The sequence below is a fragment of the Bos taurus genome, chromosome 28, assembly GCF_002263795.3.
Source record: "Bos taurus isolate L1 Dominette 01449 registration number 42190680 breed Hereford chromosome 28, ARS-UCD2.0, whole genome shotgun sequence".
NCBI lineage: Eukaryota > Metazoa > Chordata > Mammalia > Artiodactyla > Bovidae > Bos > Bos taurus.
The window spans coordinates 8,490,456-8,508,052 of NC_037355.1; the positions used below are offsets into that span (position 1 = coordinate 8,490,456).

Genomic DNA, 17,597 nt, shown 5'->3' on the forward strand with positions numbered 1-17,597 from the left:
GAGAGTAAAATAATGAATAATATTTGTATATATTACATATGCTATATATATATTACATGTATAATACACAAATTCATAGAACATTTGAGAGTAAAATAATAAATAATATTTGTAGCATATATATTGCATATATATTAAAGTGATCAAAGTATATTTACATGCATTATCTCAGCTGATCCTAAACAAAAAGTCCTACAAAATAAATATTATCTCCCTTTTGGATATGACAAAATAATTCTGATACAAAACCTAAGAACAGAAGTCCTGTTTCAGCAACATGTTTTATAGAAGCCATGAACTGACACAGAAAGAAAATTGCAAGGAGACTAAGAAATAGCATGGACTTTATCCTGTAAGTAACATGAATCACATATTAAAAAGCAGAGACATTATTTTCCAACAAAGATCCATCTAGTCAAGGCTATGGTTTTTCCAGTGGTCATGTATGGATGTGACAGTTGGACTATAAAGAAAGCTGAGAGCCGAAGAATTGATGCTTTTGAACTGTGGTGTTGGAGAAGACTCTTGAGAGTCCCTTGGACTGCAAGGAGATCCAACCAGTCCATCCTAAAGATCAGTCCTGGGTGTTCATTGGAAGGACTGATGTTGAAGCTGAAACTCCAAATCTTTGGCCACCTAATGAGAAGAGCTGACTCACTGGAAAAGACCCTGATGCTGGGAAAGACTGAAGGCGAGAGGAGAAGGGGTTGCATCACCGACTCAATGGGGATGAGTTTGGGTAAATTCCAGGAGTTGGTGATGGACAGGGAGGCCTGGTGTACTGAGGTTCATGGGGTTGCAAAGAGTCAGACATGACTGAGCGACTGAACTGAACTGAACTGAACATGAATCAGTTACAGGTTTTAGAGTAAGAAAATAATATGACCAAAGTAAAGTGTATGTGTGTGGATTTTTTTTTTTCAGTTCAAAACTAATTGGTTCCAGTTCAAAATGGGGGACTAGAGACACAGACACACACACCCCTCTATCACCACAAAGTCACTGGACTAAAAGTACAGAATAACAAAAAGGAAGAAACCCATAATAGGAAAAAAGCAGGGGAGGCAGTGGGCACTAGAAGCACATCAAGTGAGAGATTTAAAAATATTTCCTGCAGATGGAAGGATAGAGAGGTAAAAGAGAAAGCTGCAGCCTAGGACTCTCTGAATTACAAAGGGACTCAGAGGAATGGAGAGCCAATCTGTGCAAAATCTGGGGAGAAAGTAACAACAGGGCTGCAAGCACAGGGATTAATAAAAGGTTTGTTTGTGAACATGTACCTCTCTCCCTTATTCTGAGTATTCAGCACAGATAATTCATCATTTACCATTAGGCCCCAAACTTGTTAACTGTTCTCTAAAGAAACTGAATGGATTCTGCCAACAAAAGGCAGGATGTATGCATTAGGGCTACCAACTATAACTGTAAAGTCTGCAGACTGGCCGAGTTGCCTAACCAAGGGGAAAAGCAGCAGCAGAAGAGTTGCTATGCAGAGTATACAGAGAGTAACTAGAGCATGCAGAGAATAACTAACACTCAACAACAACAAAAGAAACACCCTGATTTTTAAAAAGCATAAATGATTTGAATAGACATTTCTCTGAAGAAGATATACAAATGGCTAACAAGCACATGAAAAGATGATCAACATCACTTATCATTATGGAAATGCAAATAAAAACTACAGTGAGATACACAATGAAAAAAAATCAGACAAATTCCAGTAGGAAGACATCATGATCAGTCCTCCTTAAAACTCTCAAGGTCATTAAACAGGGAAAGTCTAAGAAACTGTCATAGCCAAGAGGGAACCTAAAGAGGTATGACAACAAAATGCAATGTGAATCCTGGATAAGATCTTTAAACAGAAGAAGAACATTAAGTACATATGAAGGCAATTTGAATAAACTATGAACTCTAGTTAATAATCTAACAATATAGGTACATTAACTATAGCAAATATACTAATGTTAACCTAGGTACTTTCTATACTAGGCTCAAACTCTCTGTAAAACTTTCTTTTGGAGTGACAGAAAAATTTTAAAATGGACAATTCTGAATATACTAAAAGACAGTAAACTGTATACTTCAAATGGGTGAAATATATAGTATGTTGATTATATCTCAAGTACATGAATTATACCTCAATAAAGCTGTTATTAAAAGATAATGGAATAGAATTTCTCAGAGCTAAGATACAAATAAGTCTTCAGATTAAAAAGGTCCATTAAGTGCCAGCACAATATATAAACATATAGCCATAATTAAGTAAATGGAGAAGAAGGGAAGGCTTTCCTCACAGTGTAATTCCAATTAAGAAATGAAGGAATCATGGAAATAGAAAATTCCTATTTGACAAATACCACCATATTAATTATTTCAGTCAAAAATTATCAATGGATACTAAAATGAGTAGGTTAAAGTAAGACAGAAAAAGGATATTTACATAGTCTCAAGCTATCTCCCCACAAGACACTAATTATAAAGAGAAAATAGTAACTTAACAATGGAAGCACCTTGCAAGATATTGTCTTAACCAAGTGATCAAAGGCAACATCATCACTGCTAAGATACAGATATCATGAACCCCTGGATATAATGCACTGAGGTATGCCTGCCCAAAATGCATAACTTGAATTTAACCATGAGAAAATATGTGACAAGCCCAAATTGACAGTTTATGCATGTCAGCCTTAATCCTCCAATTAAACTTTAGGTTTCTAGGGCTAAAATCTAGGGTTCTATCTAGTATATATAATATGACCATATTATATATTCATTATGAATTTCTAAAATGTCTGTGAAAGTACAAAGAAGAGAGTAGGCACTCAAGTAATACCTGACAGAGCAGCAATCCTTTAGACTGGGTTACAGTCTCGTAAGAAACAATAGCTAGAACCAGACATCAAACAATGGACTGGTTCAAAATTGGAAAAGGAATATGTCAAAGCTGTATTTTGTCACCCTGCTTATTTAACTTAAATGCAGAGTATATCATGTGAAATGCCGGGCTGGATGAACCACAAGCTGGAATCAAGTTTGCCCAAAGAAACAGCAATAACCTCAGACATGCAGATGACATCACCCTTATGGCAGAAAGCAAAGAGGAAGTAAAGAACCTCTTGATGAAAGTGAAAGAGGAGAGTGAAAAAGTTGGCTTAAAACTCAACATTCAAAAAACGAACATCATGGCATCCAGTCCTATCACTTCATGGGAAATAGATGGGGAAGAATAGAAACAGTGAGAGACTTTATTTTCTTGGGCTTCAAAATCACTGCAGATGGTGACTGTGGCCATGAAATTAAAGGATACTTGCTCCTTGGAAGAAAAGCTATGACAAACCTAGAGAGCATATTAAAAAGCAGAGACAGTACTTTGCCAACAAAGGTCTGTCTAGTCAAAGCTATGGTTATTCCAGTAGTCATGTATGGATGTGAGAGTTTGACCATGAAGAAAGCTAAGTGCCGAAGAATTGATGCTTTTGAACTGTGGTGTTGGAGAAGACTCTTGAGAGTCCCTTGGACTGCAAGGGGATCAAACCAGTCAATCCTAAAGGAAATCAATCCTTAATAGTCATTGGAAGGACTGAAGCTGAAGCTCCAATACTTTGGCCATCTGATGTGCAGAGCTGACTCATTGGAAAAAGACCCTGATGCTGGGAAAGACTGAAGGCAGGAGGAGAAGGGGACAATAGAGGACAAGACGGTTGGATAGCATCACCGACTCGATGGACATGAGTTTGAGCAAGCTCCGGGAGTCGGTGATGGACAGGGAACCTGGCGTGCTGCAATCCATGGGGTCACAAAGAGTTGGATATGACTGAGCGACTGAACTGAACTGAACAGTCTCGCAATGCCACTTCTAAATGCATGACCCTGAACAACTCATTTGATCACTTGGAATCTAGATTTTCCTCTCTAGAAATTCAAGATACTTATATTATGTCTACTGTATTGGTTTGAGAAACAGGAGAGATGATGCATATAAAGCTACTTCTGAAACCACACGGCACTATGCCAATGGAAGCTATTACTGTCAACTCTTCATTTCACATAACAAAATTATTTCAAAGCTATTGTTTAAAACCAAAGTTTCAACGCACCTTGAAAATCAGAATCAGTCTGTGTTAAAATACTCAAGAATCCTCCTAAAAGATTTTTCACAGTTCCCTGAAGATTAAAAAACAAAAAATTAAAAATTAAATTTCTTACCTCATGAAAGCATGAAGAAGTAATATCATAATAAATTACTTGATAGTATACTGTATATACGGTATATAGTATATACCGTGTATACTCCCGGAGTTCACTCAAACTCACGTCCATCGAGTCGGTGATGCCATCCAGCCATCTCATCCTCTGTCGTCCCCTTCTCCTCCTGCCCCCAGTCCCTCCCAGCATCAGGGTCAAAGATGGACTCGATGGACGTGAGTTTGAGTGAACTCTGGGAGTTGGTGATGGACAGGGAGGGCTGGCGTGCTGCAATTTATGGGGTCGCAAAGAGTCGGACATGACTGAACAACTGAATTGAACTGATACTGTATACATATCTAGATATTTTAAAATAAGTGGAGAGAATGCTATGTGTAGGGTTACACATAATTTTCATTTTGTTTTTCATACTGTTTTTTCTGATTTTTCAAAATAATGACCATATATCAAAATTAAATGCAATTTAAAAAATATTACTTGTTCTCAGAAATACACTAGGATTCTTATAGTTAGCCAATGACAACACTGATTTTTATCCTACTTTGGAAAACTATGGAAGCAGAAGATTTTTAGCCTATCACTTGTACTAAAAATATACCATAAAGTATTATAAAAGGTAAGTAATCATCTGAATTTTAGACAAGTTGGATTATATATAAATAAAGAGATGAGTAATTAGGGCATGTGTGTGATAAATACTGATCACATTTAATTAAATATATCTTTTACCTGTTGCATGAGTAGAAAAATATTCTTTTCTTTCTGTCTGATGATTTTCAAAAAACTCTCAAATACATGGGCAAGCACATCAAGTTTAGCTTTACCAGTAGAAAGCAAATTTAATTCCAACGTACAAATCTCAGGATAAATTATCTCCCCTTGAGAAAGGTTTTCAAGTAAGTCATTTGGACTGCTTGATGCAATGAAACTTTCTGCTTCAGGCTTTAAGTCTACCCCTAAAAGGAGAAAAAGAAAAGGTTATTTTTTATTCCCTTCCTAAGCACTGAAAAAAGTTTCACATCTCATTCACCACTTAGGAGATCTAGTGGCAAAAGTGCTATTTATAAGAAGATGCTCACAAGGTCTTTTCCCACTACTTGATTTTTGACTACAGTAATTATCCTGAATCATCAAGTCATATGGATATTTTGATGATAAACAAGTAGCCTTAAAAGTAATTTTGGTCTTCACTAGAAGCACAAGTACTATCAACAGTAATTTTTATAGACATGTGATGCATATTTAATACACTCCTATGAGACAACTGGAAAAAAGTACTATCCCAAACTTTCTGGTGCCAAAATACATAAATCATAGGGTAGTTCATTTGCTTATATCTCTGTGAAAACAGTAGGTTTGGCTATTGGTTGGATGAATTTTATACTTTGACCTTTTTCTCAGTGGGATATAGATACTGCCTCACCGAATATTACATTCTGGAAAATTTAACTGTTATGCTCTTTAAAGAAACTGCTGTACTCTTTTTAAAAGTTCATATAGGTAAGAAATTTATAAATTTCTACCTGGACCAAAATTCTTTAAGATCTAGTGAGCAAACTTACACAAAGGAGGGTATCTATCATTATTAAATCATGCCTGTATTATGATAAAACTGACACTATTATAGCAATATTTTTCAAAAGCACCTGCTTAGGGGGGAAGGGGGAGTGGGAAGTGGAAGAAGGTGGACTAGGGATGTAACATACCACATGGTGACTATAGTTACTACTGCTGTACGATATACGGGAAAGGTGTTAAGAGAATAAATACTAAGAGTTCTTATCACAAGGAAAAAATGTTTATTTCTTTTCTTTGTATTGTATCTATATGAGATAGTAAATGTTAACTAAAACTACTGTGGTAATCCTCTCACAATATATGTAAATCAAACCACCTTAAATTTATACGGTGATGTATGTCAATTATTTCTCAATAAAGCTGGAAAAAAGTTTGTTTAACAAATCAAGTAAGTCACAAGAATATATATGTATGAGGCTTTCAATCTGTGGCTGTTCCTTTGTTCTTTTTACTCTCTTAATGGTAAAATAAAAAAACAAAAAAAAAAACCACCTGCTATGGGTCCATCAAAGCCCTTTAAGTAGGACATCAGTGATTATTCCCATTCACTCAATTTGAAAGAGACAACAGCCATTGAAGAAAATAACTACTGCAAACTTAGTGAAGACTAACAGTATTGGCACAGTCATAAGACAAGCAAATAAAAAGATAAAGCCCTCCCAGAAATCTCCTGGCTCTATTCAATCCATATCTTCCATTCTACTCCATTCAAGATTTCGGCCTGGAAACAAAGGATCACATGCAATGTTATTTCCATCTTAAGGACAAGCTGGGCTGTGGTGAACTAAGAAACCTATGCTGCAGCATTCTTGGATGCCACAAAGAGATGTCTGTATTCCTTGTATTACTTAAATCTTTGTAACAAACTGCTTTCAAAACTCTTCCTGTCAGTGTCCGCTGGATAGATCTTTTCTATCAAGGCCTCAATGTAAACACATCTTCAGTGAGGCTTTCTTTGACTACCCAGTCACTATCACATCACCCTGTTTTATTTCTTCATACTGCTTATTTCTGATATTTCTTGTCTTTTCCACTAGAATACATATAAAAGCAGAGTCTTCTTCCACCGTGTATTCTTAGACACTCCATCAATGTTTGTGATAACAAAAATATATTTCATTGATTTAAACTGCTTACAGGGGCTTTCCTTAGCTCAGTTGGTAAAGAATCCACCTGCAATGCAGGAGACCCCAGTTTGATTCCTGGATTGGGAATATCCACTGGAGAAGGGATAGGCTACTCACTCCAGTATTCTTGGGCTTCCCTTGTAGCTCAGCTGGTAAAGAATCCACCTACAATGCAGGAGACCTGGGTTCGATCCCTGGGTTGAGAAGATTCCTCTGGAGAAAGCAAAGGCTACCCACTCCAGTATTCTGGCCTGGAGAACTCCATGGACTACAGTCCATGGGGTCACTAAGAGTCGGTCACAACTGAGCGACCTTCACTTTCACTTTCAAACTGCTTACAAGAATGCCAGAATTTGTTGTCAAGATCAAATAATGATGCAATACACTTTACAAATATAAGGCAATAAAAGTTCTAAAGTGATATTATTAAGAACCATTTGCTAGTTAATAATCTGACTTTCAAATGAAGTCACAAGTACTTCAGTGATATTTTACCATCATCCCAGGTTTCACTATCCTCAGGATTGCTTTCACTATCTGCTTCATAACCTTCTTCTTCAACCAGAAGTTTAAAACTGCAACACTGAGAATCCTCAGCTTCTTCTGAAAAATCACCAGGCTGGGATGACAGTTCTTCTTCAGACTGATGACTCTATAAGATCAGTATAATTAAATTAAGGCAAAAGTTGCAATGTTTGTTCATTTTTCTTAAATAAGATATTTATTACTCAAAAGTCATTTTGAAGACAGCTTCAGTATTTTAAGAAAAAAATCTAAGGAACTGATATTAACCATTATACACTATGAAATTCACACAGCATAATTCTCCAGAATTTCTTAGCCAACTTGATTAACACCTCAAAAAATAGGTGTCCTAACAAACTATAGGTCATTTCAGTTTTACTGAAAAGTAGGTCTAAGAAATTCCACTCTAGTTATATAAGAGGAGATGACTAAAAACCACAATGAGGTGGAATTATACTTCTTACAACTTTTTTTTTTTTTTACAGTCTTAAAAATATTATTATTTTTTTTTATTTTATTTTTAAACTTTACATAATTGTATTAGTTTTGCCAAATATCAAAATGAATCCGCCACAGGTATACGTGTGTTCCCCATCCTGAACCCTCCTCCCTCCTCCCTCCCCATACCATCCCTCTGGGTCGTCGCAGTGCACTAGCCCCAAGCATCCAGTATCGTGCATCGAACCTGGACTGGCAACTCGTTTCTTACATGATATTTTACATGTTTTGATGTCATTCTCCCAAATCTTCCCACCCTCTCCCTCTCCTTACAACTTAATGCAAATAAATACATATTATATTTACATATTTGCTCAAGAAAAGATTTTTCCAAAGGTTTTTATAAAGTATTTCATAAATTAGGTAACTAAAGACATGAAAAATTTTCAAAGAAACTGATTTTAAGATTTCAGAATGCAATTGTCTACATACAAGCATCTCTGAAATCAGAGCTCCAGCATTAACTCCCTGTGCAGTATCATGTGGCATGAAATTTTCCTTTTCTTATAAAAATGCTAATAATACCTTCACTTTAAAAAAACACACTTAAAGAAGCTCAGAGTACTTTTATCATTGCAACATTTTAAAAAGAAGAATAATCTTTTTTTTTTAATAGGTAGGTAGATATTTTACCCTACATAGGTATTCTGACATTTTAGGTAGGTATTTTAACATTTTCCAGTTAACCAATTGATTCAGTAATATGATTATGACATTAGTAGTTATTTTAGTAAGTTTTTACCTTATATGACAAACAGTAATGTAAACTATTATGGCAGAAGATTATAAAATGCCAATATGTCTAGACCAAGGAATTAAAAAAGAAGTTACACAAAGATAAACAAAGGTAAAAGAAACATGAAAGGAGAGGTAAATTAACTATGTATGTATATATCCGTTTCACGGAAAAAATTAAAATAGTTCTTTTAGAAAATGAAGTTAACACGAACAACTAAAAAACTATGAGTTCTTTCTATGCAAGGACCAGTCATTTTTATGTTGAATGATTTAAAATTAAAGTGAGAAGAGAGTTCTATAAATATTAGCCATATCACTATAGAATCAAATAAGGCAAAGAGGATAGTTGAGTCATCACTATCCCTGCATTATTACTTAATAAACTATCAGTTATATATGAGACATTAAATAATACTTTCCATCTTACTGGAAGCAACTGTCAGTAAATTTCCAGATTAGATGAAGAAAAGCGTGTCTCACCGCTCTCCTATGTTTTATGAGATGTAAATACAATCCATCCCAGAGGATGGAGACAGAACCCATTGAACTCACCTGACCAAATCCTGGCCCACATGTTCTAACCACATCACAGTGTCGCACTCTGAACCCACACACTTCTGCCTCTGCCAGTCACACCCAAACAGTAACAAGACAACTGTATGTTATTCATACCTTCTCAGTCATAGCATCATCGTGCTCAAAATCTGCTGAATGATTCCCCAGTGCAACTCGAAGCAGGGCATCAAATAAAGGCTTTGCTAATTCTGTTTCCGTCACCTTTGATTTGGAAAGATGATCCCTCATTTCAAGCAATATAGTTTCCACAGACAAGTTCTAAGGTAAAAGCAAAGGAACTAAGAATATCAACATGCTTTAAGAAAAAAAATAAACAGTGAGAAAACAAAGGATAAATTAATATTTATATTAAGTAAAAGCTAGTCCATTTACTTGCAGTTGATACGAAATTAAAATGACTGTATATATATCCAGTGCTTATACAAATATCCTCCTGTTACAATTAAGAATAATATTTTAATTTATCCAGTGCTTTACTCATCTTATTTGCTTTTGAATTTGAATGTATCATAAATTAATTGTATCAGGGGAAAAATGATTAGTTGAAACTCAAGGTTTCCATTAACCATTTCTAGATTTACTAACTCCTTTTCTTAGTGGTTCCTTAAGACTCTAAGAAGCACTTGTGTTCTAATTCTTTTCTCTTCCTCCCTTCTTTACTCCTTCCTATCTGTCCTGGAAGGGAACTCTCACTGCTTGTTCTTCTATTAGGGGATGAAGCCGTAAGGATGAATAGGAAATTGACTTCTCCCTTAACTCTGTCCAGTGGGAGACACAGATACACACAGACAAGATATGATGGAGCAGGAAATGGCAACCCACTCCAGTATTCTTGCCTGGAAAATCCCATGGACAGAGGAGCCTGGTGGGCTCCAGTCCATGGGGTCACAAAGAGTTGGAAGTGACTGAAGTGACTTAGCACGCAGGAAGAAAACAAGGGATCTGCCGTATTTGAAATTTCCTTAGAAGCAGGGCCTGAAACTAAGCATTCCTTTTTGGCTGAGATATGCTCTCAGGGGAAATTTGTAAAGGCATGAGGAAGGCAGAATATGCTGGGGGAAGAATCCAGCCAAAGATGTGGTTTCAGAATACATGTGTCACCCCAGCCCAATTCCATGGGAAGCTCTGGAGCCTGAACTGCACCACAGAGACTGTCCCCACTCCCAGAGCCATACCCATCAGTCACTGGCTCTCAGCACCCCACACCTTGGGAGATGGGTGCAGATGTGAGTCCTTAGCAGCCAACATCTGCAGCAGATGGTGCACAGGTGGATCAGCTTGGCAAGGGATATGGGCCGGGCACCAAACAGAACCACACCAAGACTGTTGAATGTGGACTTTAAAATACAATAGCTGGAGAAGGAAATGGCAACCCACTCCAGTATCCTTGCCTGGAAAATCTCATGGACAGAGGAGCCTGGTGGGCTGCAGTCCATGGGGTCGCAAAGAGTCGGGCATGACTGAGCGACTAACACTTACTTGCTGCTGCTGCTAATTACTTGCCCATTATTATTGATCTGACATCTGACATTTAATGTGTATTTAATGCCTTTCAGGGTTGGTGAATTTTGTCACATGGGTTCTGTATTCCAAACTAAACCCTAAGTTTCTTGAGGGCAAGAACAGGGTCATGTACTCCTCTGTGTCCACCACAGTACCTGGTACTGTGCTAAGCATACAGGAGCACCTCAAAACTCAGAATCTTTGGAAAAACAAAATGACAATAGCATTACATTAGAACTTTAAAAAATTTTACATTACACAATGGTTAGATGAAAGATAAGTTCTTACCTGATTGGGTAACTCCAACTCCAACTTTTGCTGACTAGCTCTGGTGCCATGAAGACAAATGGCAAGAAGGGCTTCCAAAAGTCGTATGCCCTGAAGTAAGGTTTCACTTTCTCGACTCATAAAGACTTTTGTTTCCTCAGGAACAGCTTCCACAGCTGGAATTTGTTCCACATTTATGGAAGAAAGATGCTCTGACTCTAATTTACCTAAACTGTCAGCACTCTTTTTCAGACTACTCAGTTCTGTTGGTGTGGGGTCAATTTTTACAGTCAAAGATAATAAATCCTCCTTCACAGTGATCTCAGGTTGAGAAATTCTGTTTAAATCTTGATTTTCATTCATGGTTCTATCTCCTTCCTTTCTCCCTTGCTCCTCTTCAGGATTTCTGAATAGATCCTGTATTACCATAAATATTAATTTATGGCATACTTGGAAACCACCGAGCCTATAAAACTGTTTCCGGAAAATGGGACTTAACATGTAGATCCAACGACACATGGACCAAACGTCAGCTGCTTGGTGCATGTGTCTGGGAGAGGGCAGGACGAGGCTTTCGAGAGAGAAACATGGCAGCATGTGTTGCAAAGGCTCGCTTGCTGTACTGTCATAGCCGGAAGTATCTTCTGAATCATTGGCTGATTCTCTGTCAGATTCTGCCTCTTTACTTACACACAAGAACGCCACACAGAGGAAGAGGTTAATTGTGCTGATATGAATATCCTGCACCACAGACTTCCGTTTCTTTGGATAAGCATCTTTGAGCCGGGCATAAAATTTACTAAGACTCTGAGAATCTGAATAAGCTTGCTGGTTATACAAAGTACCAACATTTAAGGATGACAACTCCTTCTGTTCAAGGTCTATCCCGTCAATACCTGGAATTGAAGAATCTTTCTGTTGTTCCCCTAGGCTGATTATCAGAGTTTCAAATGCTTTTAGTGAGTGATTTCGGATACCATCTAAGTAATTTAATTCAATTATTTGGTTTACTCCATTACAACTTAAAAACAAATCTCTTATTACCCTGTGAGAGAAAAAAAGTACAAAAGATTTACATATAGGCACATCGTTCATACACTATTTAAACATGTCATTGCTGCATATACTAAACACTATCTATTACAACTTTATCAATTATCGGGCTGAAGTCCTTAATTAGATATAACCAGGATTTCAAGTTGCTTTCTAACAACTTTTACATCCTTCTTCAAACACTGCATATATAATTCCAGTAGCATTTGAAAACAACAGATTACATGTCCCTCAAGTGAAACAAAGCAATTCAGGGAAGAATATTTTTCCGCAAATGGCAAATTTCTCTATATAAATTCTCCATGCCCCAATCACCTCCATATTTGTGATGGACACTCTGAAAGCAGGGAGGCCTTTGCATGCCCATTCATTTGGCTACTTGGTGGTTCACTCAGGACTTTTGTTTATTTTAAATCTGTATGTCATCAAGGGAAAGAAACTAAACTACAGATCTGAAGTTTTTCAGCTCTGTCTCAGGTAAAACTCATGAGTCTGGATCACTGGAATCTGAGAAATAATTTTAGTATAAACCAGCTCAGCAAAGATCCAGGCTGTCCACAAACACGCCACAGAGTTATAAAACTTTCAGATCAAAGACAGTTCTATTTAAACAATGTCAGAATGTCAGGATTTTTTTTAATGGTTGTGAAAATAATGATCACAGATATGTTATACTTTACTGTAAGTTTTTAAAATGGTATACGCATTAATTTCAAAGGCCAACTACCTATCAGAAGCAAGCTTCATTTACAAAATTATTTTTTAAGTATGAAAGTTGACAATCACAAAATCTGCAAAACTCACTGGTGGGATTCAAAGTATCTTAATTTTCTTCATTTTGCTTACCTATATTTTCTAGTTTTTCTACATACAGGTAATAAATGTAAATATGGTATTCAAAAAATAATAATTTCATTAATTTCACTGTTTTGATAATTATCATGCACATACACACTTTATGTACTATATATATATTTTACATAGCTCTAAATAAATGGGTGACTTTTTATTTTTTGTATGCTACTTATAAAATATTATAAGCATTTTCTCATGTCCCAATAGATCCTAGCTAACATTATTTTTGGCTAATAATATTACATCCAGTAAATATAATTAATTTAACTTTGCCCCTGCTGTTGGGTATCTGCGTTTTATCCATTTTTTTCTCAGATATAGATTTAAAACTTTACTTTTTTTTCAGAGAAATTAAAATCAATGGCTCTGTCCTCTTCTCTATAAACACCCCAGTAAAACAAACAAATAAATAAATGTTAAAAAAAAATCCGACATGGGATGGGAAATTTTTTTGTTGTTAAACTAAAATTAAATCCTAGGAAAAAATAAATAATAAAGATATTCAAACATCTTTGAACATGATTTTTCAACAATGAGAAAAAGTATCTACACACATATATAACAAACCTTGATTTAAGCAGGGTAGGCAGAGTTTTTAAATAAATCTGAAGTACTTCCTGGGGCAAACACTGGTTATGATGGCTACATACATGAGTCTGAGCTGAAGAAATGCTAAGCTGCTGACAATGATGTGCTAATTCAACTCCTCTTTGCAGCACAGGATTAAATATGCAGTTATACAGTTTCCACTGAACAACAACATTGCCTTTCTGGATCAAACTGCAAATGTGATTTGCAATCTGTACACTCTGTAATCTGTCCTCTTCGAAAACAAAATTCTGATAAGCCTCTAAGGCATCCCATTTCCACAACAAGTCTTCTGATCCACTGCTGGGCAGGATCCCTTGAAATCTGTAGGATGGACTAGATAAACCTGAGGAAGGTTCAGCATTGTAAGAGCTTCCCTGCAGGGTCTCCTCTAATTTGGCTAGTTGATCTGAGTCAACAGTACAGATGTTGCAAGCTGCTTTTTTAGTTTTCTGTGGTATCTCAGCTCCTCCTAACTGATCCAAAATGAGTTTGTTAAGAATATTCAGTATATGCTGCTGACAGCTTTTCAGTGCTGGCAATTTGAAAGCATGGAGGAGAGGAACAATCACAGATTTGGGATCCATACAACAGCATATGCCGATGTTCTGAACCCCTGAGAGGATCTGGACACACGTGCTGCTCAAGGAAGCCTGCTGCAGTAAGCGTAAACACTGATGAGCACACACAGCGATGCAACAGCACCGCTCAGGGTAATACACGTCTCCATCTGCCGTCTCTTCAAATGGGTTTTTGGAAACCTGGTTTTTAAAAGCCGAGACCAACAGACCTGAGAGGTCTCTATGGTGATGCATGAAGTGGGAATATTCACAACGTCTGTGCCTTTTTCTTGTACACATTGAATGATGCAGCTGCTCTGACTTCACTTTTTTGACAGTGCTCATTATTTTCATGACATTATTGATGAGAGCTTTCAAATGTCCTGAGGCCTCGGGAGGAACCCCATCTCTTACAACCAGCCATTCCATTTGAAGAACTGCTGTTTCAAATAAATGAAATCCGTGATGCTGAATGAATTCTTGGACCAGGTCCATGGCTTGACTGAAGAAGAATGGATTTGAAGCTGCACTTTGAAGACAACAGATCAGGATCTGCAGAACTCCCTCCAGCAGCTCAGGTAAAAGAAGCACTCTATGACAATACTTGGAAAACACAAAATCATCCTGAACCTCTTGTAGTGTTTTCTTCTGTCTTGGGGCAAAAGGGTCAGGTTGCTTTTCTAGGAAAGTTCTAATTTTTAAAGCTGCTCTAAGCAATTCTGTTAAATTTTTTCTGAGATTTTCTGGCATCACCTCTGCCATACTAATATCTACTGACATCAGATGCAGTACTGTTCGGAAAAGCATCCGTTGAATCAAAGCCACTGGTTCTTCAGTCCAACCTGCAGAAACCATCTGACCCTCCAAATTGTCACTGAGATTACAGCAGTCCCCAAAACCCGCTAGGAATTCAGTCAGTGTGGGCACTACACTGGCTGCGAGAGCAGAATTATGATTCAAGGTAATGTCAAACTTACAAACTTTCTCTAATAAAGATAACAAAACATGACATAAATCAAATGGAGAATTGTTCATGTGACTGATGGTAGACAAGGCAGCTGGCTCACTTAAAATGTCAGTGTTTGACTCCTCTCTTGGAATAATTTCTCTGGAATTTTCCAAAGCCATGGTGTCAGGAGGAGTCTGCTCTTTGGTTGATAAGTGGTTAAGCTTAGCTGTAAGGTGGTCTTCTTTAGGACACTGTTTTACAAAATGCTGCAGCACATGGGACCTTCTGTATTTAGTCATTACTATACTTTTGTCATCTGAATTAACTTCTGAATCTGAGGTGGAGAGCTGTGTCTTTCTTGCATCTCTTACAGAATAACGATGGGTAGTTTTACGTTGCCGCCTGCTTTTTCGAAAAACATTTACTTTTGCAGAAACCTGACCAGCCGGGGCACTTCCTTCTAAATATAATTTTTCCTGAGTAGATCTTTGAGAACTTGAGTTCTTTTCTTTGGTCAGGATTATACCAGCTGAGAATGGTAGATTAAAATCTGACAAAATGAAGAAAAAAAATTTAGAATACCTTAATACGTTTTAAAACTCAATATGCATAGGTGATTATCCTCTTACTTCTCTACTTTAGGAGTTTGTCCTCAGTATATTTTTATTATGGGGCTTCTTCTAGCTTTTTAGTATGTCTCTACTCCCCTTCCTCCCCACATCATCACTTCATTTCCTTATCCTGCTCAAAATACAAAGTGGCCCTGAATCAAAGAATACAAATTGATTTTGAAAACAAGGAGAACAGAGTTAGGAAAGCAATGCTGGTATTTAGCATTACTATTCTTACCACTTTACAAATCTCCTCTAATAACACCATTAATTAAGACACAGAGGTATACTATATCCTCAAAACAGTATTTAGTTTATAGCTCTGATATAACTTAGGAACCTTAAGATCTCCCCAAATTATTTCAAAATCATACAATAGATACAAATGTTCTCCAAGACTGGGGTTAAGAGAGATACTGATTCACAATATTTACTGCATGTGCTACGCAAGGAACCTGGTACAGGGGCAGATATTGCTGTTTCACCCTCAGTGCCCAGAACCTAGGGCTGCTGTGTGGTCAGCACTCAAGATCTATATCTTAGAGAAAAGAATAAATTTTCCATACTAATTAAAAAGATAATGACACTGGGCTTTTTCCTTTGCAATAATACAAAAGGTACACTTATAATTTAGAATGAATAAATAAAAATCTAAATAAAAGACTTGTGCTTTAAGAGAGGATTAAAAGGAGTCTGACAAATTCCACATATGCAAAAGATGCAGGCAATGAAGACAACTTCACCAAAAGAACACAAATTAGAGTTCTTAAGTGATTAACAATTTGTGAGTTCTATAAATTCAGAAGAAAATAAGAGCAGAGTCAGTGAATCAACAAAATAAGCAGGATAATATTATTACAAGACCTTAGATAAATCCCTTAAAAGAGAGCTCCATATCAGAAATATATTAAAAATGCATATATGGCATTAAAATACAATTCAAGAGATTTTTTTTTTCAACCTGAGAGATCCTTAAACATCTCACAATCTGCATATTCCAGAAGTGGTGAAGGGGGAAAACGGTTAATCCCTCTATTGAAACATTTAAACTAAGTTTCATGTACTTAATATGATATATATATATTTTTTTTCTGAATCAGAAATTAAAAATATGTTGACCTTAAGTGTAATAACCCTGTCTAGTCCTAACACAAAACATTACTTCAAATTTATCCTTTAAAAGCAACATTAGAAAAACTAAACCACAAACGTCTTTGATAGAGTACTGGTAATGGAAAGCAGTCTTTAAAATAAGCAGAGAATCTTTGATTTCTTCAAACTTTTCACACTCCATTTTTAAATGTTAGGCTGTTCTGCTTCTTCATCTGTTTTCTAATCATTATTACGTTCAAGGAATTCTCTATCGTTTTTATATTAGAAGAAATAAAAATGTATTTGCCTAAATAATTTTTCATATTAAATATCACACTAATATACACTGCTTTGATTTTGAGCTGCTATCAACCATCACAGTGAAGTAACCTTTCAATGCAAGTTTTTCCCCAGTAGAATTTTGATAACACAAGTGATATGACAAAGAAAAGAAACATACCTGTTGCCTTTTCTTCTTGAACAGGTATCTTCCATACCAATGGAAGGAGTGACAGAAGAAGGGTAAGGAGTTCTTCTCTGCATGTCAATGCCTGTATTAGAAATAAAAGAATCCTTCATGCTCTGAGGTCATGAAACACAGTAATTCCTAATACCTTATCTTTAAGTTGAAAAAAAATCCCATTTCTTGAGGAGGAAGAATCAAATTAACCTATCTTAAATCCAATTAAAGCTGTGATACTTTGCAATTTATAAACCCTTCCAAGGCTAGAAGAAGGTAAGGGTATTTGACAGTATTTAGCACATTCTTGCTGCTTTTTCCGAAAGTAGCTGTTACTACCACCATGCACACTGTAAGAATTCCTCACTTACAAAAAGATAAATTTGCTAGGTGCAAATGAAAAGT

At 36.4% G+C, this 17,597-nt stretch overlaps 1 protein-coding gene across 20 annotated transcripts in view; it reads right to left on the reverse strand.

The window, feature by feature from the left end:
* The window catches only part of LYST (lysosomal trafficking regulator), a 176,254-nt gene that overhangs the window by 112,426 nt on the left and 46,231 nt on the right, over nt 1-17,597 (reverse strand). For all 20 annotated transcript variants that reach the window (XM_059882423.1, XM_059882412.1, XM_059882419.1 and 17 more), the window contains 7 exon segments: nt 17,193-17,283; nt 13,500-15,579; nt 11,046-12,069; nt 9,351-9,512; nt 7,413-7,569; nt 4,942-5,168; nt 4,104-4,170 (listed from right to left, as the gene is read on the reverse strand). In XM_059882423.1, coding sequence (XP_059738406.1) covers nt 4,104-4,170; nt 4,942-5,168; nt 7,413-7,569; nt 9,351-9,512; nt 11,046-12,069; nt 13,500-15,579; nt 17,193-17,283 — 3,808 coding nt within the window.